The sequence below is a fragment of the Zootoca vivipara genome, chromosome 8 (assembly GCF_965207765.1).
Source record: "Zootoca vivipara chromosome 8, rZooViv2.hap1.1, whole genome shotgun sequence".
Classification (NCBI taxonomy): Eukaryota; Metazoa; Chordata; class Lepidosauria; order Squamata; family Lacertidae; genus Zootoca; species Zootoca vivipara.
The window spans coordinates 59,565,782-59,590,763 of NC_142591.1; the positions used below are offsets into that span (position 1 = coordinate 59,565,782).

General features: G+C 43.0%; 1 protein-coding gene across 1 annotated transcript; it reads left to right on the forward strand.

Annotated features, from left to right (window-relative positions):
* Window positions 1-12,661: 12,661 nt before the first annotated feature.
* Window positions 12,662-22,557, forward strand: LOC118090393 (fatty acid-binding protein 5). Its single transcript, XM_035126074.3, has 4 exons — window positions 12,662-12,795; window positions 16,460-16,632; window positions 22,037-22,141; window positions 22,297-22,557. Exons 1-4 carry the CDS (start codon window positions 12,717-12,719, stop codon window positions 22,345-22,347), a joined length of 408 nt encoding a protein of 135 aa, XP_034981965.1. The 5' UTR covers window positions 12,662-12,716; the 3' UTR covers window positions 22,348-22,557.
* Window positions 22,558-24,982: the final 2,425 nt, after the last annotated feature.

The window sequence follows — 24,982 nt, forward strand, 5'->3', positions numbered from 1 at the left end:
CCATAAATAAAGGGTCAGCTCCACACACTTTATAGACCTTTATGGGTGCATAAATAAATCTCTCCCCCCTCATTTGCCACCTGTTGAGATGGATATCTTGCCATTGTTTACAACTGAATGCACAAGCTAGCTTCTATTTCCATAGCCTTCAATGCACTATCTTTTAAAAGCATGTATTCCTTTGGAACAGGCTGATACTTATGCATGTTTATTCAGAAGGAAGTCCTACTGAGTTCTCTAGGATGTCTTAGAAGTGTGTATTTAGAACTGCAAACCCAAATAGTTTTAAATCCAAGTAATTTGACTTAACTGGGTAGAAAACTGAGCACATATTTTCTCAGTAAGATCTAATATTTTTTGAATGCAGCTGTGTAAACTCCTTCCTACTTACTGAGAAAACAAAGAATAATTTAAGACGTCCAAGTTTAATATTTTGAAGATGCCCTGGTAATAATAAATGGGCCAAAGGACAGCATTTCATCACAAAGGACATCAAAGCCTTTGTTGCAGTAATCTGAAGTGAAGCTATCAAGAGGACCACCTATGATGTATAGCCTGGCTTTCTTCCTGGGCATCTCCCTCACATAAGGGGACAGGTAAGGCTTTCTGGATGAGTTTGACCAAACTGCGGGAGGCAGTGCAAGACAGGAGTGCCTGGCGTGCTATGGTCCATGGGGTCACGAAGAGTCGGACACGACTAAACGACTAAACAACAACAACAAGGCTTTCTGGAAACCAGGTATTATGAGGAACAGTTGGCAGAGCTCAGTGTGTTTTAGCTTGGAGGAGAATGGGAGATGCAATGACTGTCTTCCAACATCTAAAGGGTAGTCATGTAGTTGGAGCAGACTTATTCTTGGTTGCCTCAGAGGACAAAATTAGACCCAATGAGTGGGAAATGAAAGGAAGCAAATTTAGGCAAAGCATTAGTTCGAGTAAGAGCTGTTCAAAACCTGTAAGAAAGCAGATCTTATATTATCACTAGGAATCTAACATTTGAATCTAATATTACATCAGTATCTAGCTGCGATCCTTACAACAATCCTGCAAGTCAGTATTACTACGCCCATAGTTCAGAGGCAGAGAGATAATGACTTTCCTAAGAGCACCTGCCGAATTTGTGGCAGAGGCAAGGTTTGAGCGGAGGACGTCCTGATCCATAGCTCAGCATCACTGCCACTGTGCTAAACCTGCTCCTATCAGATTGGAAGGTCACCCATGTGCCTCCCACATGCAATGCAGAGGCATTTTTAATAACTGTTTTGAACGCACTAATGACAGGGATCACCAGCCATTATGATCACCAGCCATTATGATGTTGAAAGCATTCCCACCCTTGCTGTAGCCGGACTGACAAGAAATCAAACCACATTTGGACTGATCTTGTCACCAGTTGGCCCTGCTTCATGGACCTTCCCAACTGCATGTGCAATGTGCAATGTAAGGGAAAGTCTTTTTACTCAAAGATAAGCGAGCTTGCAGAACTAGTACGGTCATAGTACTTGACTTGTTGCTGGGATCTGTGGACTTCTTATCTTGCCTTGTTTGTGCTCAGCTGTTACTCCCTGGTTTCTAAACTGCAGGGAAGGGCCACCTGGGGAGTAGAATGGATGGGTGCAAGGAGATTATTAGTGCCAGGATTTGGGGGTAACCTGCCATGGCAAGATGGATAGGTATTGCCCTCTCCCCATACTCCCCCAGGAGCAGGAGGCCATGTTTGCAAGCAATGAGTTGAGGAAGAAGCTTCTTAGCCAATATTTTAGAGATTCCTGCATTTGCAGGGGGTTGGACTAGATGAGCCTTGGGATCCCTTCCACCTCTACAATTCTATGATGTAGGTGATATATCCAGATATGTGGGGGCAGACCGCGACGACAGCTTCACCCAGCGGTATATCGCTGGTGAAACCATCACCACTCTTGACAAGCAGAGCCTGGTCAGGGAGCCCCATGTCTCCTGTGTGCGAGTGGCAGGGGACTCAGGGCTGGCTTCGCTGGGGGCAGGACTTCTCCTGCCCTCAGCAGAGCCTGGCCAAGGGGCCTTGGGGCTCACTCAGCTGGGGGCAGGAGCCCTTGCCCCCCCCCCCGGCTAAGCAGCAGACTGGGGCCAGCTGTATTGGCCACAGCCCGTGAGGCGCTAGGGTAAAAAATGCCTCAACTCCCAAGATGAGAGCTGTGGCAATTTCACCCGGCATCTGGCTGGCTGGGCTCAATGCAGCTTTTTTCAACAATGTGGTATATCGCCAAACCCCGATGTTTGGCTGGCGATACACCGCGATGTTGAAAACCCAATATCGCCCAGCCCTACTATGATGCTGTAGAAAGTTACCTTATACTGTGTCAAACCATTGATCCATCTAGCTGCCTGCAGGCTTCAAAAAAGAGTCCAGCCCTGCCTGGAGTTGCCAAGGATCAAACCTGAGACCTTCAGCACATTCAGCTACATGTAAAGAACTACCAGTACCAAGAGAGCTCCTTCCGTTGATCTTAACACCCAAGAGGTGTAGGGTGGAGGCTGTCTGTCAGATATCTGGGGTCTTACAGCTTTAAACACCAAGGTAAGTACCCTAAAGTAGGCTCAGAAACAAACTAATAACCAGTCTGTGTAGCAGGTGCATTTCAGACCAGTTGAAGTTTTTGAATCATCTCCAAGGGCAGCCCCATGAGGAGTGCATTACAGTAGTATAATCTGGAAGTTACCAGAGCATGAAGTATAGTGACCAAGTCCACTCTGTTTAAGAGGGACCATAGGGGGGAACCAACCAGAACTGAAAACAGGAAAATGGAGCCACTGAGGCTATATGACCTCCAATGACAATGTTGTATCCAGGAACACGTCCAAGCTACCGACCTGTTTTTTCCAGGGGTGTTCACTCCCACTGAGAACAGTCTGTCTCTGCATCTTCTAGACTTGAGAACTCAGAGCACCTTATATCTCTGTCCTCAAAGGATAAAGATTCAATTTATTGGTCAACACCCAGCCCTTCACCACTTCTAAGCACTGGCCTAGCACATGAATTGCCCAGCCTCTCCCAATTCAGATAGAGAGTGTGTGTGTGTGTGTGTACAATTCACATATAGGTGACACTTTACTCCAGCTTTCCTGATGAGAGCTCCTAGTGGTTTCAGAGACATGTTAAATAGCATTGGGGGGGCACACAGATAACAGAAATGTATTTAATCGCCATTTCTACAAATGGATTCAAGTGCAGTGTTAGGATATGTCTACACTTCAAATGTCTACCATATTAACCATTGTGGCTTCTCTAAAGGAAACATTGGAATTGTAGTGAAAGGCCTGGGATTTTTGTTCAATTTGATTTTTATTGTACTTCATGTGCATCCCTTTTCCTGAAATAATTTACAGGTACCTATGAGAGAAAGCATGACTGTTGTACTGGTTCAGATTTAGGGTTCATCCACACTTCTTCTTGCCCCATGTCTAGAAAGCATGGGTCTGAATGGTTTTGCCTTCGCGCCACTGCTTCCCCCCAATTTAGCACTAAATTGGAACGACAATGCGCAGAAAACCCAATTGCCATTTGTGTCAATTCAGTGCTAAACCACAGGTTCCGCTGGGGAGAAAGCGGCTGAGCAAACAGAGGTGTGGATAAGCCCTCAATTTAAATTTGTACTTAACATAATGTAATAACCACCCTGTTATAATGATGTTTAGAGTGCATAATTTCTGTGCTCCAACTTCAGCATTGTAATTAGACCAACCCTTCCTAATCTGGTGCCTTCCAGATGTTTCAGACTATAAATCCCATCATCCCCGACCATTAGTCATGTTTCCTGGGGCTGTAATCCAGCAGTATTCACTGGATGTCAATACCAAGCTTTTAGCTGCTGTGGATACTGTATGTTTTATGGTTTTGATGCACTGACTTCTATGTAAGTTGAATTACACTGTCTGTAAAGCACCCTGGAAGTTTTAATGAAGGGAGAAATTTTTTAAAAGGTCAGTTTCATTTGTTTTCATCAATGCACTTTGTTTGTTTTGTTCTGAATGGTTTTTGGTTGCCATTATTTAACTCTAGCATTGCTGATCACTGTTTGGCACTGCATGCATGCTCAGTTCTCAGTCCAATTGGGAGCTGTGCAGACCTAGTTTCTGGTGCAGCAGTGGATGTACACTCCCTACCCCACCCTTTTATATAATGACAATATATTGTGTGACTGCCAGCAGATCAGGACAACTGTGAACACTGTGCTAAGGGTAAAACACATTTTGGTAGAGCTGAATGCCCTTGGGATTACAGTATGTTAACCAACCTTTATAACATACATTTTATCTTGAGGAGAAGCTTTTGTTGCAATAGGTCATCTCCATCCCAAGTGGAGATACGGCAGCACGGCCTAGCACAGTCATGTCTTATATTTTGCGGGCTAAATATGCCTCTTGATTTTGAAGTCAATGGACTAATATTAGCACTGCTTTCTCTGCTAGGAGCTATTTCACAGAACGAAGCATCAAAAAGGGAAGTTAGTGTGACTTGTAGTCCCTCTTGTCATGTGACAGTCATTGTGTGCACTTTGTCAAGGGTAATATGTTCCTGAACCAGCAGCCTGAAGGACACTAGCAACCCACGGAGAACACTCAAGACAACAGAAGGGTGCAATTAATAAGATTCACCAGTGCAATTTACCAGAGTGCTGTAGCCTTGCTCTGAGGCAGTGTGAATAACAGCACTAATGGTTGATTATGTTTAATGGAGTACCAGAAAAGGGGTCCAAGGCGGTTAGCAGTGGTGGACTATCAGCAGCTGTCTGAGGGATGGTGTCTGCTGTCACCATATGTGATGCTGGCTTATTATTCCTCCCACCAGAATAAAAGGGAGGTGCTCTTGAGATCAAGGAATCAGGGAGGCAGCCCAAGGGGAAAGTGTTGTCACGATGGACAGTGTCAATTGCTTACACCACCTGGGCAGATAAATATGTGGGTCATAGCAAATAAAACATGTTGTTCTCAGTATCATAATTGTCTTAGAATAATTGGGTCATGGAAGTGCCTAGAGGAGAATTAATCCTGAATAGTTCCCAGGCCCAGGATAAAGATATGAGGGTTGTTGGACCAAACAAGAATGATCACAGTGCTATTGAATTCAATGTACACATGAGAGGAAATTTTCCAAGAAAGTGCAATAATATTGATTTCAAAACAGGAAACTTCTCAATAATGCAAGGAGCTGAAAATGGGAGTCAACAGGCTGAAATCTCTCGAAGAAGTTTGGAGTGTTTGGGTTTGTTTGTTTTAAAACAGATTAATAAAAGTTTGGCTAGAATATCACAGGTCAGGAAAGGTACCAAGGTGATACTATAGTAGTTAACGAGAAGAGTCATAGAAGCTACTGTATAAAAGGGTTTCAAAATATCCCCATCATTATTGGAACTAAATATCTAAAAGAATGGCAAAAAGATCTGGCAGATTTCATCTGGCAAGGCAAAAAGGCAAGAATGAAAATGGAGGTATTAACGAATTCGAGGGAATGTGGAGGATTTGCCCTACCGGACCTGGAAAAATATTATGAGGCAGCCTGCTGGGTCTGGATTAAAGACTGGTTGACCTTAGGGAAACCTGACATATTGGAGATAGAGGGTGTAAACAAAATCTATGGGTGGCATGGTTATCTACTATATGGAAAGGGAAAGAAAAACAAAGAATTCCAAAACCATACTGTAAGAAGGGCCTTGTGGGAAGTGTGGGAGAGAACCAAAGAAAAAATAATAGAGAAAACTCCCTGGTGGGCATCGCCAGTTGAGGCAAATGCCACCTTAAAATGTTATTTGAGACAGGTGTGGCCAACATATAGGGATTTAACCGAAAATGTTAATGGACATATTAAACTTAAAGAATATGACGAACTAAAGGTTAAAGGAATGTCATGGCTTGAATATTTTCAATTGAAAGCAACCTTTGAAAAAGATATTCAAACAAGGGGGTTTGATGAGGTGAATACAAGGTTTGAGAAAGAAATTCTCAATAGTAAAGACAAAACCCTCTCTAAAATGTATAGATTATTAAGGGAACCCAAACAACAGCAGGAAATAAAAAATAAGTATATCAAAAAATGGGAACAAGACTTGGGCTACACGATAGAACATACTAAATGGAAAGAATTTTGGGAGAGACGAATTAATTTTACAGCTTCATATGTATTGAAAGAGAACTATATGAAAGTACATTATAGGTGGTACTTGACCCCGGTGAGAATAGCAAAAATAAACAAAAGCGGTAACAATAAGTGTTGGAAGTGCCAACAGGCTGCCGGGACAATGTACCACATGTGGTGGCTGTGCCCAAGAATTAAAAAGTTTTGGGAGATGATTCATCAAGAGATCCAAAAATTAATTAAGATATCATTTAGGAAAAGAGCAGAAGCATATTTATTAGGAATTCTCAATCGGGATATTCCACCCGATAAGATAGATATCTTCCTATATGCAACAACAGCAGCTAGGATGACAATAGCGAAAGTTTGGAAAGAACCTATTATACCATCGAAAGGAGAGTGGATTGACAAGCTTTGTGAATATCTGGAGCTAGCTAAATTAACGGATTGGATACGTAACAAACCTAGAAATAGAGTTAGGACCCAGTGGGAATGCCTAAATGATTATTTAAAGAACTCAGGAATGGGAAAAGACACATGGATGTGCCTAGAATAACTGTGTAGGATAATCGTATTGATAGAGGTTTGAAGTATTATTATTATTATTATTTTTTCTGTATTCACGTAAAAGTGGTTACTATCGAGAGGACAACTGTATAAAAGTGAAGAAAGGTTTAATTATGTGTTCAGTGCAGTGGAAGGAATGTTAGATGTAAAGAATGTAGGTAAGAGAAGGCTGTTGATTCAGTCCTTTTTTTTTTCCTTCTGATTTTTCCTTTTTTCCCCTTTTTTCTATTTCCTTTTTTCCTTTCTTTTTTTTTCTTTTTTCTTTCCCCTTTTCTATTCTCATTTTAGCCTCTTAGTTCTTTTTTGGGATTTTAACTTCATGTAAACAGTATAAAATTGAAGCCATATATTGTATATATATATATGCTTGTACTGTATGCATGTACTGTTCTTTTTTGCATTAATAAAATTTCTTAATAAAATAAAAAAAAAAGGGAAGGAGCTTCCTTTAAAAACATCAAAGCCTTTCCCAAATGAGGTCTGCACACACACCATACATTTAAAGCACATAGCTTTCTCCCAGAGAATCCTGGGAAGTTTAATTTATGTAGGATGCTGAGAATTGTAGCTCTGTGAGGGGTAAACTACAGTGTGACGGGAAATAAAGGTAAAGGTAAAGGGACCCCTGACCATTAGGTCCAGTCATGACTGACGGAAACACTGTTTACCTTCCTGCCGGAGCTGTACCTATTTATCTACTTGCACTGTGACGTGCTTTCAAACTGCTAGGTTGGCAGGAGCAGGGACCAAGTCGTGGGGATTCGAACCGCCAACCTTCTGATCAGCAAGCCCTAGGCTCTGTGGTTTAACCCACAGTGCCACCCGCGTCCCAAGTGACGGGAAGTACATAGAGACAAAACCCATGAACTTCACATATACTGATTAGTGTGGCTAGCAATGGTGGTGATTTCCTAGAAAAGAAGTCTTGGAAGTTGTGATGGATTGCTCAAAGGAAATGTCAGTTCAGAGTATAGCAGTTATGAAGAAGGCAATTCTGTGCTGTGGATCATTAGGAACTTTATCTTAGTGCTTATCTGAAATTTGCTTCTTATCCTGCCCTGGAGCAATGGGGAGCAGTGCTTCCATCTTTCATGTGACATTCCTTCAGACGTTTGAAGATCACTACCATTGTCCATCCACAACATTCCTTTCTCCAGACTAAGAATACCTAGCTCTGTCCATTTTCCTCATTGGGCTGCTGATTACATTTACAGTGAATCAAAAGTAGCTGTCGCAAGAATACCTTGTTTCTAATATTTTTGCCATTTCTGCCAGTTGAAACACAGTGTGGCTGTAAAGGAGTGCTGGAATCTGTGAGATGAATGGTTGCCACATATGGCCAAGGCCTTTTTTTTCTGAATAGCTTCCTTGGTTCATTCAAGTGAAGATGACTTGCACATCCAGAAGATTCTGAAGAAGCCTGACTAGTTTCCATTGAGTCATTAGGGCAGGGCAAGGAACAAAAGGAACAAAACTCTGATGCAAGTTTATTGTAGCTTTGAACAGTGCAATTCCCCCTCTCCCCTTTCAGCGTCTTTTAAAGAAAACATTTCCAGTTGCCCTTTATCACCTCAGCAGACTACTTTCTGTGACAACATGTGGAACTGTAGGTGGCAATAGCAGTTCAAGAGAAAAGCAAGAGTGATCCCTAATCTGGAGTTTATTGCACTTTGCACTGTTTTGTAAATTAACATAAAATACCAGAAAGTTTATGTTCACCTTGTTGGTGAGAGTGACCCAGAAATTACAGGAAAAGCACAGCACAGGTGTAGCAGGCACAGGATCCAACCACAAATCTCTAGAACTCTGTGGAATTTCTCAAAGCAACAATAGTACTTCTTCCTTTTACCTTTTTAATCTCTACTCCTTTTGGAACAATTATAAGAATTATAATTATAAGAATTATACCTGTTACTTTACTTCATGAATGGTGGAGCAAGACAGAGGTGCTTATAAAAACATAGTACAGTTTCAGCAAAACAATCCAATCTGGATTCATAATTGCACAGCAGCTGGCAGCAGCAGACTATGGCCACATTCACACCACACATTTAGAGTTCTTTAATACCACTTTAAATGGTAATGGCTTTCCCCAAAGGACTCTGGGAGCTGTAGTCTGTTAAGAGTGCTGGGAATTCTTAGGAGACCCCTATTCTCCTCACAGAGCTTAACAATCAACCCCTCTTCACATTAAACTCTCCTAAGAACTTTCAGCACCTTTAAGAAGCTAAAACTTCAAGAATTCAGGTGGGGGGGAGCAATGACTTTATCATAGTGCTTTAAATGTATCGTGTGAATGCGGCCTCAATTTATACAAAACTAAATATGGTCTGAAGCTCAACCTCAAAAAAACCAAGGTCATGGCCACTGGTCCCATCACCTCCTGGCAAATAGAAGGGGAAGAAATGGAGGCAGTGAGATTTTACTTTCTTGGGTTCCATGATCACTGCAGATGGTGACAGCAGTCACGAAATTAAAAGACGCCTGCTTCTTGGGGAAAAAGCAATGACAAACCTAGACAGCATCTTAAAAAGCAGAGACACCACCTTGTCGACAAAGGTCCATATAGTTAAAGCTATGGTTTTCCCAGTAGTGATGTATGGAAGTGAGAGCTGGACCATAAAGAAGGCTGATCGCGAGAGGCAGTGGAACTGCGAGAGGCAGTGGAAGACAGGAGTGCCTGGCGTGCTCTGGTCACGAAGAGTCAGATATGACTAAACAACTAAACAACAACAAAAAGTACTACACACATTTAATTCATAATGAATGTGTGGGATTCACTGCTTAATCACTGGATTAAGCTACAGTAGTTGTTCAGGAGCAAGAACAGAACAGGGCTGCTGCCTTTATGCTCAAAAAACAAACCAATAACCCCCCTCCCCTTGTTGTGTCTATGCCATGCCTACCTGCCATATAAGATGTATGGCAGGTAAAAACATGGGTCCCTGCTGAAAGCAGGGTTGGCCAGGCACCACCAATCAGCTGGTTGGTGGCAGCTGCAAGGTCCTGTGACTTTGCCCATGTGGGATATTCATCAGAATCCCAGACTTCACTGTATTTCTCCATCTCCTGATAGTTATTCAATTTCCTGTATGAAAATACATGTGGCTGCTTCCCATTTTATAAAAATTCAGTGATGGGCCTAGAGATGGTATTGGGAGTTGATTCTGATAAGACACTAGCCATCTCGAGCAGCAGCCCATGTGAGAGGTCACATGAGCTGTGTGCTGTCAGCTCTGCACACTTTTGCAAGATCAACACTCTTCGCGATCATGCTCTTTTAGCATATTTTAAAGGTGAACTGAAAGTTGCTTATTTGGTCTCTGTTTTGTTATTTTGTATCATTCATCACAGTGGGTCCTTAGAGCAGGATAGAGTGTAGCCCACACAACTGCATTCATACTTTTCCGCTCTCCCAAGTTAAGTACCGGTACTTGTATGCTTCTGACTTAAGACTGCTAAGCTAAAGCACCTTGATGGGGATACTCCCCTAGTAAATAGAAGAATTAATGTGGGAAGTACAGTAAAGAGTGTTTACAGTGAGCAAATACCATGCAGATGGCTATAGGCTGAGAATATTGCATAATCAGTACACTGAAAGAGCTGGATAAGCCTAAAGGAGCATTCAGATGTGGAGAAGTTTGTGTTGGTTATTCCTGATAAGGATAGCACTCGTGTCACATTTTCCAATGTTCCATTCAAACCGCAGCGCCTGCTGTGTTATAGAATGGTGGCTTTTTGAGCAATGTACCGGCAGGTCATGCTAAATTTCATTCATATCAGGAAGTGTGGTGTGACACAGCACTAGTTCTGTACCCACCCATGCTTCTGTTCCCCCATGGAAACTGTGCAAAATAACTGTATGTCAGTATACAGCCCCAAAATTCATCACTTTACTACCATGGTTTTCCATGTTAAGGGAGCTGCAGACTGATTTATTTATTTTTAATTAACAAAGAGCATGGAAATGATTGCGAAACATGCCATCTAATCCACTGAAAAGTCTGGAAGTGGCTTTTACGCTGTGTAAAATCTCAAATGCAGAAATTAACAGTTAGGGAAACCTCAGGGAAATGAACTGTCATGTGAATGCAGACCAAGGGTCCATCTAGTATCCTGCCTCAGACAATGGCCATTAAGATGGTCTGGGGAGTCCACAGGAAGACCCGAAGCCAATGCCTTTCCTGTTTCCCCCACCCCTGGCAGGCCTAGTTCCATTTCCAACACATCTAAAGTGGTGACTTTGGTAACATCTTGCAGCAATGGGTTGCATATATCCATTACAAGACGTGAGGGGAAAGCACATCCTTCTCTTTGATGAGGGAAAAAAGGTCTCCATCTTTTCTTTAACCCAGTGATGGGACAAACTAAAAAGAATGTCCCTGGATAGTAATTGGAAGGCTCATTACTCAGAAACACATAAGAATTACAGGTGGCTGCAATGGTAATCATGAGACAAACTCCCAAAGGTTGCAGTAGGGCAGCAGTAAAGGTAAAGGACCCCTGGACAAGTAAGTCCAGTCAAAGGCGACTATGGGGTTGAGGTGCTCATCTTGCTTCCACAGACAGCTTTCTGGGTAATATGGCCAGTATGACTAAACTGCTTCTGGTGCAATGGGACACCATGATGGAAACCAGAGGGCACAGAAACGATGTTTACCTTTCTGCCACAGCAGTACCTATTTATCTACAGTGGAACCTCAGTTTATGAACACCTCGGTTTCCGAATTTTCAGTTTACGAACGCCGCGGACCCATCTGGAACGGATTAATTCACTTTCCATTACTTTCAATGGGAAAGTTCGCTTCAGTTTATGAACGCTTCAGTTTAAGTACTCCACGGAACGTCTGGAACAGATTAACCCACTTTCCATTACTTTCAATGGGAAAGTTCGATTCAGTTTATGAACAGACTTCCGGAACCAATTGTGTTCATAAACCGAGGTACCACTGTACTTGCACTGGTGTGCTTTCTAACTGCTAGGTTGGCAGGAGCAGGGGCAGAACAACGGGAGCTCACTCTATCGTGGGGATTCAAACTGTCGACCTTCCGATCAGCAAGCCCAAGAGGCTCGGTGGTTTTTAGACCACAGCACCATCAGTGTCCCTAGGGCAGCAGTATCATTACCAGGACCAACTAAAAATGCCACATTGTCAGGGTGGTGTAGCGGTTAGAATGCTGGAGGGGAGCCCAGGGTTCAAATATCCACAGAAGCTTACCTGAGTAGTAGCCTTGGGCCGTCTCTCTGCCTGACCTACTTTACAGGGTTGTTGCAAGGCCAAAACGAGGAGACGGGGAACCCTAAAGTTCAGCTTGAGCTTCTTGGAGGGCAAGTGGGGTGCAAATGCAACAGTCAAGGAACAAAACCAGGAAGGAGTTGAGGCAACGCCGGTGTGGGCGTTCGACGCAGGCCTGAGGGAGCTGCTGGGCTCAGGAGGCTCGCCCTGCCCGCCCCAGCCGACACGTGCCCCGGCCCCCCGCAGTTGCCCAGAGCGGGAAAGGCGCTCCACGCCCGCCCCCTGCGCACAATGCTCCTCCACCGAGGGGACCCTCCTAAGGAGAGGCGTCACCCCACTTTGGCTTTGGGGGTGGCGACTCCCTCGGGGCCCTCTACTACCTATCTGCGAGTAGCCTTGGCGCGCGCACCATCCGGGAACCTCGCTGTGCAGCGAGACTAGGGTGAGAGAAACGCAGGTAGCTGCGTCCAGCGTCCCGGCTTCCCCGCCGCGCGGTGCCTCGCGGTCACTAGGGCCTCGCCCCGCGGCGCGAGGGCTGAAGCGCAGGACCCTCCGCCTCGCGCCCTTGGGCCGCGCAGCCCAATCATTCGGCAGGGAGCTGCAGCGCATCGCCGGCAGCGTCCTCGCGGTTGGGAGCCGGCACCCGTGACGTAAGCCCTCCCGATTGGTCCCCTGGCGGCAGCACATGCTCAGGACATCTATATAAAGACGTCCCCGGCCTCCCCCCTCCCTTGCAGCTACTCTTCCCAAAGCCTCTCTCTTGGTCGTCAGCCGGGACAGCTCCATCCAAACGCAGCGCAATGGCGAACCCAGAGGCTTTCTTGGGCAGGTGGCGCTTGGTCTCCAGCGACGGCTTTGATGAGTATATGAAGGAGTTGGGTAAGGAGCAGGGGATGGTTGGGGAGAACTGGCAGAGAGAGGGGGGGGTAAGAATTTAAGGGGATCCTGTTTAAAATGATGAGGACATTTTATGACAACAGAGAAGCAGAACTAGGGATTCCCTTCTCTCATTGGGCAAAACTTTGGGGAGGGCAAATAGTCGGGTTGAAAAGTAAGCCAATCCATAAATGAGCAGGGCAAATCCTATCATAAGAATAGTAGTGCTAGTAGTGTGTGCATTTTTTATTTTTTTTGCATCCAAGATGCCAGACTGCAACCTTGCTATTTACATGGACGTAGCCCTCCTGGATGCATCTGTAATAAATAAATGTAGCATTGCAGCCAAAAGCTTTTTAAAAACAACAAAAAGCACCCTACTTAAATAGTGGCATTGTCTTTTAAAATGGCTGCTTTGGATTAAGTGAATTACTTAAAAATTCTTTTCTATAATTTGTATATGGGGAGCAGTGTCTTCATGAAGCGCATTTTGTGCACTGCAATTCTTTGCGTTTTGTGAATTGGCATGCCTTTCTTGTATTCTATCATGCTGGAGTAGACACAGTCCTATTTCTCTCTACTATGTGCACATGTGGTGTGTCTGGCTTGATTAGGCGTGGAGGATTATGAAGAGGGAACAGGACAGGAATTAATTAATTTTTTCTTTCCCGGAAGCGCATATCTGTCTCTCCTGTGGGGAGCTAGGATTAGGAGCTTTTGTGTGTCTCATTTTCTCAGCTCCTGAGAGGCTGAATGCTCTGTCCAAGGTCTGCGGAGGCGTTCTCAAGCTTGCCATTAGTAACAGGCACACAAATACAAATGGATATTGTTTCAAACATGATATTGAGCTGCAGTGTGTGTACATATACCAAACCATCTGCCTAAAACAACATATGAAAAACTTGGAGTGAGGCGGGGGGGGGGGACAGAAGAATGGCTGGGGGTGATGGGAAGGAGAGGGAGATCTCTCATATAAGCAGAACGGCACTTTCCCAGGGATTTCACCTGAGTCAAAAAGCAGGGCAGATGGCAGAAACCTTCTGAGCTCCTGTAACACAGCTTACACATCTTATTACAATGCATTTAGACTTTGCTGGTGCAAGAAGAAACCATACAGTGGAGATGGATGCTCATTATAACAGAATATGAGGCTCTTAATAAAATTTAATTTGATTTTCTTTTTTTAGACAAGCCGGCCATCCTTGCAATTATATAGTGTTGTTTTTATGATATTTAATGTTGTGCACTGCCTTGATCTTTTATGCGAAATCTAAATGTTTGGCTTTGGTTGTCTCACTGCACGGACTGGAAAAAATGCCAGGATGAGCAAACTTCCTGTGCCCGTGCACAGGAGGATAAAATGTACCACAGTGATCTCATATTCAGTATTATTATTTTACCAAACAGATTGAACGGAACACTAACCTAATTAGGGGTGAATAGTTTGGGGCTGCATTGATAGATCTGCCAAGTTACAGTGTGTTTAGAGTCTCCAGCTGAGGCTGAAACTGGAAAGAATAACACATATCTGAATTAACATCCGACTGTTATGTTAGAACCTTTCTTCTTTCTATCCTTGTGGATTAATTTCACTAAAATGCAATCCAAGTCCACAGATGACTCTTGAATAGGGCTGTGTATATTCTGTTCTAAACTCGGTGTTAGTATCCAAGCTTTTGCAGAACAAGCAGAATCCTGTGATCCATTTAAACGATGCAGATAAAACACAACTTACTTGTATTTACACATTGTATTTTTTTTATAAAAAAAATACTCAGCTTCTGATTTTCCTGGGTAGTGGCAAAGAGTTATGAACAGTGCTTAAATCCCATTCCTAACCTGTATGGCACCCCACATCTATTTTTGCATCCTTAAGGACTAGATCCTTGCTTTTTGAAGATGTAAATGCACAAGAAAGAATAGGGATAATGTATCACCGGGGCATGCTATGGCCTGTTTGGGGAATTGTTAATCACAGGTCTGTTACATTTGGCATGTGGAGCTGCAGTTGGCAGGCCTGAACTAGCCCCACAGTTGACACACTCATTCTTCCACACATGGGGTTAATTGGGTTCTTGTGCCCAGTGAATGGGGACAATCATCGTGTTAGTCCATTATATACACTAGTTGGCATGGGGCTGTTATGCACTACATTGAATCTAAAGAGCATTCCAAACGTTTTGGTCTTTCAGTGTCAACTCAGGAGCTAGAGAGGCCCCCTTCAATATACTAGTAGTGTCTGGGAGAGAGAGAGAGAGAGAGAATGTGTGCATGGATTTGCTGCACCTCTTGATTTCTCATTGCCCATTTATTCATGAAGGTTTGCTGACTGTTGAAAAGCATTGTGCTTCGACTTACTATACAACCTTTCTGTGATGTTATCAATCAAGGTTGCATCCATCAAGTGGTGAATAAGCCTGTGTAAAGCAGCCTTTATAGTCTTTTCAGTAAAGGCTTGAGGATTACAGTACTAGTACAGGAAACCTTTTATTTATCTGTTTGGGGCTCAATTCACCTAATGGTTCCTGCTAGCAGAAGCTCAATGCAGTAACTTCCACTAGTACAATCCGGTCCCCTCCCCTCTTGTGGTCACCCAGTTTGGCTCAGGGGAGTCAGAAGAACCCCCAGAACGGTGTGTGGCAGGAGGAGAGGGGGATTGTTTCATGTGGTGAGCTGAAATACTTGTGGTAATGGGGAAATTGCCATGACACAACAATGAATATCCCACTTAAAAATATGTATAGCCTAGTCCTCATTCCAGAAACAGAACATGAATTGAGTCTTAAAATGCACAACAATAATCTAGGTGAGGTCCAAGTCTATCTCCAGAGAATGGAAATGTGAGCTCTGCAGTTAGGCTATCCACTCATTAAGAGAATACAAGCTTCTCCTTAATGATCACATGCCCTACAAACTGTTATTGCTGTTGTTATATTCCTGGTGATTTCAGTACAGTTAGACTAAAGCAGTGAGGGAGAAGCTGGGCTCCTTCAGATATTGCATTGCAGGGGGTTGGACTAGATTAACCTTTGGGTCGCTTCCAACTCTACAGTTCTGTGATTCTATATTTCCAGACTGCAACTCCATCATCCCTAACCATTGGTCATGCTGGCTGGGCTGATGGAAGCTGAAGTCCAATGACATCTGGAGGGTCACAGTTTCCACCCCAGTGGCCTACAGGAATGACTGTATTTGTAAACATGTTTTGGGTTGTTGTTGTTGTTGTTTATTTCTCTCCAGAAAGTCTCAGATAGATAGCACTGGAGGAGGGCCAAGGCAAGAGTTGTGACATGACACAATTTATTTCTAATTTTTCTGCAGAGCAATGGGTACTTTTTTGCCTGATTTGATTAATTTCCCTTTCTAAATGCCAATGCGATACAATTTAATTATTTGTATCTGGGGCAGAAGTCATTTGGCAATATGCTGAAGTCTAACAAAAAGACCTGTTACTCCTGTAAGGCAGAACGAAAGTGGAGTAGTTTTAATAAGCTTCTGATTAACCTGAGATGCTACTACACTTCAGCTGAGTCACTGGAGTTCTCCTTCCCCACGCTGGGTAATTTAAACAGTTAGGTAATCTTTTGTGTGTGCATAATGTTGGTGCATAATGACTCTGCTTGGCTGAACCAATCTGACAGGTCCCTTCCCTTTCTCTTTCCTTCAGGTGTGGGCATGGCCATGAGGAAGATGGGGAGCATGGCGAAGCCAGACGTTATCATCACTAAAGATGGAGACACGTTCCACGTGAAAACAGAAAGCACGTTCAAAACATCAGAATTCAGTTTCAAATTGGGCGAGAAGTTCAACGAGGAGACACTAGATGGCCGAAAAACTCAGGTAAATGAAGCGATCGTCCAGAGAGGGCATGTGACTGAACAGTCACACGTTTTCACACTGCTCACAAGTACAAAGCACCTCTTCACATGTGCACATTTATGTGTGAAAGAGTGTGTATTTGTTGATTTGTACAGCTCGGGCGTTGGGTAGACAGGTACACATACTGTACTTTGTTGAACATTCAAGGTCACTAACTGTACAAGTGTTTAGCCACACACATTAGACCCCCATTGAATATAATGTGAACACCCCTCAAGGAAGAAGCTGGTGCTTCTGAACTCTTCTGAGTTCTGTTAGGTGAACAAGTTACTCCCATCAGTGCGTGTTGTAACACAGGGAATGATACCAATCACTGTGGTTCAAGTGGTGTACAGTTGCATCACCGCTGAGGTAAATTTCCTCATGAATCAGCATGGTATTGCATTTTGGTTTGTCAGTCATTGCCTTTGGTTCCTGTAGTGCCGTTTGCATTATTAACATTGGCTAATCTACAACAGAAGCAAAAAAAATTCCAAACGCATCTTGGGGCAATGTTGGAAGTGTGTGAGCCAAAAAAGGCTTTCTGTGGTAATTGCCTTCTCTTCCTTTTTTTTCTTTTGTGTACCTCGCCTTTTGAACCTGTTCTCAGAGCAGCTTACAAAGTTTCCAGAAAAAGCAAAAAATCCAGCCACAAACATAAAGCAGCAATTTGAAAATAATAACCAAACTAACAGTAGTTTCCTGTACATGTTTGCCCAGATGGCCCCATTGGGGCTTACTCCCAGGTAAGTACCGGTAGATACATGATTGGAACCTTACCTTTGAAAATCAAAAAAAGTGTTTGATACCTAAAATGGCAACAAGCTAGGTGAGCCTGGCATCAAGCCTCCTTGTGAAGGGATGTGCAGTGTAGTGGTTAGAGCAGGCACCCCCAAACTTCGCCCCTCCAGATGTTTTGGACTACAATTCCCATAATCCCTGACCACTGGTCCTGTTAGCTAGGGATCATGGGAATTGTAGGCCAAAAGATCTGGAGGGCCGCAGTTTGGAGATGCGTGGGTTAGAGGGTCAGACTAGACCTGGAAGTCTAGAATTCAAATTCCCACTTAGCATTGAAGAGGCTCACTGGGTGACCTTGGGCCAGTCACTGCCTAACCTACCTCACAGGGCTCTTGTGGAGATTAAATGAGGGGGAGAACTATGTGCACCACATTGAGTTCATTGGAGGGGGAATATACAGTGGTCCCTCGACTTACGAATTTAATCCATTCCGAACGGACCTTCGTAAGTTGAAAAAATCATAAGTAGAAATCTATGGGGGGGGGAATAAAAAAAATCGTAAGTCGAAAAAAATCCTATCTGAAAATACGTAAGTCGAAAAAATCCTATCTAAACCGCATCCAAAATGGCGGACGGAGCTCCGTTCATAACTCGAAACATTCGTTAGTCAAGTTATTCGTAAGTCGAGGTACCACTGTAAATGCAATGAATAAACAAACAGTTCCAGAGTCAGAGTCAGGATGCCACAACTGAGAAGGCCTTTCTATGGTAAGAGAGATAACTGCCAAATGGCAAAGAACTTAACTTCAAGCAGGCACATGTGGACACAGGCAAGTAGGAAGCCGCCCAGAGTGGCTGGGGAAACCCAGCCAGATGGGCGGGGTATAAATAATAAATTATTATTATTATTATTATATAGGCCAGTCCTAAGCCACGGAGGGCTTTCAGGGTCAAAACTAGCCCCTTTGGATTGAGCCCAGATATGGCCTGGAAGCCACTGCAGCTGGCAAAGTACTGCTATGATGTGGTAATTCATAACTCCACATCCCAGCCATACCCTCCAACTCCTGGATTGAAAAATCCGGAATCAGTGGCAGCACGGCACCGGAAGTCGCTTTAACGCGGCGGCGTGGCGGCAGAAGTCGCTTCTACGCATGTCCAGACATGCGTAGAAGTGACGTCTGGTGCCGGGCTGCTCATGTCTGCATGTCTGGGCACCAGAAATCGCTTCTGTGCATGTCCAGACATGCGCAGAAAGCCGGGAGCCGGGACATGGCCGCCGGCAGGAGCTTTACGGGATATTTACGGGATATAATCAATTCAGGATAACAGCAGGAAATGGTAACAAAATACGGGGGTTTCCTGCGAAAAATGGGAGACTTGGCAGCTATGATATATGGAACTGAGCACCACAAACAGGTAAAGAGCCCCACAAAGACAATAGGAGAGTGAAAGCCATATTAATGCATTTAACAAAACCCTAAACTGTGGCAAATCTTAATTACAGTTGGATGATCCAGGCCATCTTCATAAACTATGTTCTGAAGATGGATTGTTTCAGCTAACCTATAGCTAAGATTAACTGCAGCATAATTGGGTTTGGATGATATGCTAAACAGTGGTTAATGTTAAATAAAAGCAATTAAACCATCTATGGGCTTTCAAGCGGGGGGGGGGGTATTGGTTTTGTTTGTTATCATGGTATGAATTTCTGTGTTTTATGTTGTAAACTAGCTTGTGATTATGGGATGAAGGATAATATAGAAATTCAACGAATAATAATAAGGGACAGCAGTTATCAAAGGTGCCTTTAATGGCAAGTGCCTGTGCATTTTACACACCAAAAAGCTTGGTACCCTATTAAACAATACTAATCAGCCAACACAGTTCTCAACTGAAGTAGTACAATCCCTATTAAAATGTCGAAAGCAAGCTGGATTTGTTCCCTCATAGATTCAAATTGCTACCTGCAACTTTTTACTGTTCTTAGTGCAGCTCCTTTTTTAATTTTGGAAAATCCCTGCAATCTTAATGATGGTCCCATTTTGTAAATTCTGGCAGCAAAAGAACAGTGCGGTGGAATAGTGGGGTTTGATTCATATCTGTACATCTCGGAACAATCGGGTCAAAAGCCCTGCCTGAATGAATCAGTGGCTCTTTCTTGGGCGTGTCATGTCTGTGGTTAATGCTAAGGAGCTCTCCTTTTGGATGATTGCCATCTGATGAGCCCTTCAATAGGCTTCTCTGCCAAACAGGCACAACAAGTTCCTGTAGCTCTTTTCATGGCCATATGCGTTGAGGTGACACGTTGTATTATTTCTGACAAGCATCTTGCTTCTGCAGGTTCTGGAGCATGGGAATTCCCCTCGGATTACAGTAACAGGAGCATAATCTCATGCAAATAACCTATCAGAATAATGGCTATTTGCCAGGACCTTTCCTTAATCTCCAATTGCAATACTACAATTACAGTATCGTTTCCCAAACTGGTTCTGCGCATCCCTTTGTGAAAGTGTTACGTAAAAGGGGATTCCAGGAGACAGTCTTAATTGCATGTTGCACCCTACAAAGTTTTTTACGGTATGCAAACCGTCACACAACCCATTCTGTTACAGTGGTACCTCAGTTCTCGAATGAAATCCATTCTCTGGAAGCCCGTTTGGCTTCCGAAACATTAAAAAACCAAGGGGGTGTGTGTGTGTGTGTGTGTGTGTGTGTGTGTGTGTGTGTTTCCATTGGTTGCAAGAGCTTCTTGCACTCAGCATAAGCCATATCGCATGTTTGGGTTCCAAAAACGTTTGAAAACGGAAGCATTTATTTCCGGGTTTTCGGCATTCGGGAACCAAAACATATGACAATGGAGGCATTCAGGAACCGAGGTTCCACTGTACTGCTTATTTAAAGCAAGAGAAAAGGGAGGCAAAAATATTCCTCTCCCAGACCCATGGGACATTGAGAGCATAAATAGTGTGATGCTCTGAGAGGTCTTTTTCATTAGGCAAAGTAAGGAATATGTCAAATTTGGGGGTTCTTAAGGGTGGCAGAGTAGGAGGCACCGACTTCATTCACACGTCATGGTAAGCCAAACTTTGACTTACAGAGAATGCATGAATGTGCACAGCATCCAGACAGGACCTTGTGTAGCCACTTTGCCCCTTCCCAGTTTTTCTTCCTTCTTCACTACACTAAGCCAAAGTTTCTCTTAGTATGTTGTCTGAACCCAGGCTTTTGGTTAAGCTTCCTCCTTGCTAACCATGGTTTAGTGTAGGAGTAACAGAGACTGCCAAGGAGCAGAGTGGCTGCGAATTCCTTTCTGGGAGCCAGCACATTCACACGGTGTTGCTAAGCCATAGTTTGACTTACTGTGTTGTGCAAACCAAGTAATGGACTAGTCTTTCTCAACTGGGAAGCTCCATTGAAATGATTAGAAGTTGTGCAAGCATTTCATTTAACATGTCTGTCAGACGTCATTTTCATTTTCTGCCTGGAGGACAAAGCTAGGGCGTTTCCTGATCCTTCTTGGCAGTATCAAACTTCAGACAAAGATTTACAGAGAAAAGTACATGACAGCGTAGAGAATCCACGTTTCATTCTTTATCTTCCACAGACTATTCGGCATACTAAGAGTCTAAAAGTTACTGCTTTTTAATTGTCTGCACAATTAGAATTTGTGCAAATGCCTGTGTTTCTGATAGCTGTTTATTGTTCTTGCCTTCAAGGGAGAAATAACTGGTCAGCCATTGGGGCAGGGGTTTCTTGGATGAAGGCAACGCTTCAGCTTTCTGGAGAATTTGTGTTGAGGAATTTGGAGTGGGTGGGGATCGGGAGGGTGGACATATTGTTTAAAAAAAGATACATAAAGTGGGAGAGCTCTAGGGTTCTTGGACATGCTTAATTTGGCATGTGTATATATAATATTTGAATTCTATCTCCTTTGTTTTGGTAAGACACTTTCCACACCCAGTTATAAATCTGGCAAAGCAGGAGCATGATAATTTCCCCTTTGGTGCATAGGCATATGCTGAACGTAATCAGACTATCAATGTAATTACATGCCCTCTGCAAAATATCTTATCACTCAGACAAAATGGCCATCTCTGTTCGCATTCTTTAATTAAAGGGGCAAGTACTTCTCTGGTAGCATTTGCATGAGTTTACTCCTTAGGACAAAACTAGACATAGCACCCTTTGCACAATTGCTAATTGCATTAATGATTTATTTTTTTAAAAAAGTCAACATGGGGGGCTGATTCCAGATTGGGACCCTGGCACAGAAAAGTTTCAGGCCTTGCTGTGACCCTAATCTGGATTGGTATCCTGCACCTGCTTGCACTGGGAGAGGGCAAGCACCCACTGGAAAGAATTGTAGCTAAGGTGAAAGGTTTAAAGCCTCCCTACCTAGTTCCCAATCTGGAGTTCCCCCTTCCCACACTGTGTTTTCATTTACTTTTGAAAAGCTACTCATGCTGTTATAATTAAAAATATTCTAATTGCACGAATGCATCGCATCTAGTTTGGCCCTTAGTTATGCACACCAGTGTAAGATCAGAAGCACAGTAACTATGACCTCACTCTCTTGGGACAGAGCAGTTTTGGAATAAGTTCATTAAGATGCTAACTATCAGACTTCTGTATTATTTTTCAGACCCTTATCACCTTAGATGATAATAATGTATTAACCCAGCACCAGAAGTGGGATGACAAAGAGACTACGATAACCAGAAAGATAGTAGATGGGAAACTCATTGTGGTAAGTGGAATTTTCCCCTGATTTCCTAGCAAAAATTGTACACAATAGCTGGAATGCAATGTAATTCAGGCATACTAAGTGTCTATCTACATTGCTCTATTCCCTAGTGATCTGGAGAGAGAGAGACTGATGAATGAACGTTCTTTGTTTTGCAGGAATGTGTTATGAATAGTGCCAAATGTACTCGCGTCTACCAAAAAGCATGAAGATACTGGCTTCTATTTTGGATGCGGAGCTTTATGATGGGCAGCTTAGTGCCAGGAACAAAGCTGGTCTACACTCCATATTTCTCATCCGTATTCCCTCTCCCTGCCCCCAGGTTTTTTTTTAAGCATCTTGGAAGAATCTGTACTGTACACAATTAAATTTCAAGTCCTTGGTGTAACTATTGAGAGCTATTAAATTTGAAAATTTCATGAGTTTTTTTACTTATTTAAATTAAAAATATTTTTAATCCACTTTGCTATTAAGAAATAAATAAATATCAAACATAAAAACATAGTTCAAAAACATTTCAGAAAAGAACAAATATCAGTAGATCAAGAAATATAGGGTGGTAGAATCTAGTGCTGGCGATCAACAAACATCTGGATATAAAGGCGTGTTAGTAATGTTTTGGAAGTATGCTACTGTTGATTCTTCTGAATAATGGCATCCCAGAGAGTAGGTGCCACCACAGAGAAGTAGGAAATAGTAGGAATATTGTAAATCTATTGTGATTTTTAGAATTCTCCTCAGTTGAAGAAATTCTGGAAACTCTAGTTAGATTAGTTGTGAGAAGAAGTGATTAGTTACTAGTTAAGGTGTATTCTGCCTAGGCACATTTATAGCATGGTTTCTTTGAACTCAGTGCAACTTCTATGATGCTTATGTCTTAGCAAGTGTGTTTACACATGCAGTCTTAAAGGCAAATAACATGGCACTGGAAGACCAGAGATGGGGAGCCTACAGTCCTTCAGATGTTGGGATACAACTTCCATAATCCCTGACCATTGGTTGGGTTAGCTGAGCCAATGGGAGTTGCAGTCCGAGAACATCTGCAGGGCTGTGGGTTCCTCATTCCTGTTATAGTCTGTAGAATGTTTTCTTAGCTGCTAGTCAATATAGATATAATGTCTTTCTATACTATAATTTGCCAAACTCATTTCCCTTGAAGTCATTTCCCCCCCAGGGCAAAACAAACTCTAGATAGTAAGCTGTAACTGAAAAAGCTGAATGTAGGTCTTGACACCCTAAATCAGCCTTCCCAAACCTGCTGCCTCCAAATGTTTTAGACTACTATAACTTGCAATATTCCCACCTAGTACAACCAATTATAAGGGATGGTGAGATATGCAGTCCAACAACATTTGAATGGCAACTGGCTGGGGAAGGCTCCCCTAAGTAAAGTATCCATATGCCACCCTTTGTGGATTTTATGGACCTCAAGAGTTCCAAGAAGGATTCCAGTAAAACTTCCTTCATGATGAAGCCATGTTGAGGACATTGGTGTATTTCAAATTTTAGCAGTGCCCTGTGTGAACCCAGGATTCAGCACCCCCACCTTTCGCCTTCCATTCCACTCACTTCACGACGTCATAGTTGTGAGACCCCCCAAGGCTTGGCATCCAGTGCGGCAGAACCAGTTACGCGGCCCAAATCTGCCTCTCACATGGTTCCTATAAACTGCCATTCATAGTGTCTGTGTGTAGGTCTCCAACTCCCCATCCCAGGATTCTAGTGTTCCATACCTGCCTATCTCCTTGCCTCCTTGCCCTTCCTTAATATCCTTTAGTATCATCCCTGCCCCATTTTACTCTACACGTACTGTCCATAAGGGAAAGAATTGTTGCGTGCCAAGGCATTCCATCTTTTGCAAGGCACTGTTGCAAAAGATGCAAGAGACGACATAAAGCCTATATGTTGCATTCAGTTTGCCTGTGTTTCCCCCCAAACCATCGTCATGGAAGCTTTACCGTGTCCTGGAATAAAGTTCAAAGGGATGAGATGCAGCTCACATGCTAAGACAAACGTGCCAATACTTTGTGTTGAATGAGAGGTTTTGCAGGTTCTAGTGAAATAGATCACAACACCAACTCTCAAATTCAAAACCTTCCTATGGTTTTTGAAGTGCTAAAAATATCTACCCAAATGGTAGATTTGCTACTAAATCCTCCCACTGCCATATGGTATGATCAGATAACTGAGTCTTTGAGGAGTACTTTACATTTGTTTGACATAACTGACATGCTCTTGGTGAGCTACAGCTGAATGACTTGCTAGCAGCTGATTTGGAAGATACCTTATTTTGACATTAACGTATTCCAGCTATTATAGTTATACTTTAGGGAAACTGACTTCAACAAGATTAAAGACAAGCTATTGCAATCCTTTGAGTAGAAATATTTGAGGGGAAGGAACTGCAAGATGGATGGGAGTCTCTTAAAAGCAAGTGCTTTCTGTGCCAACTATTAAATGCTTGCTGGAAATTTTTCTATTCAGCCAGGCAATTAAGAACACACCCTCCCACAATGGTTAATTGATGCCTATTGTTAACCTTTCCGTGGTTTTTATTGTCTAGTTTTCTGTTTTATTGCTGAAAACCTCTTCAATATTTTGAATGACCTACTGGTATATAAAAGAATAAGAAAAGAAAAAGTGAAACCTGCGTAACACTTAATAGACATAAATACAACATTTTGATGTTAGGTAGGAAGAATCAGATAAACAAATATAGCACCAGTGACTCTTGTCTTGACTTGCAGTATGTGTGAAATGGCTTTCTTCTGATGGATGTTGATCAGGGGCAAAAAGACATACGAGGGGACCCTCCACCTACAGCTGCACCGCTCACATGTGTAG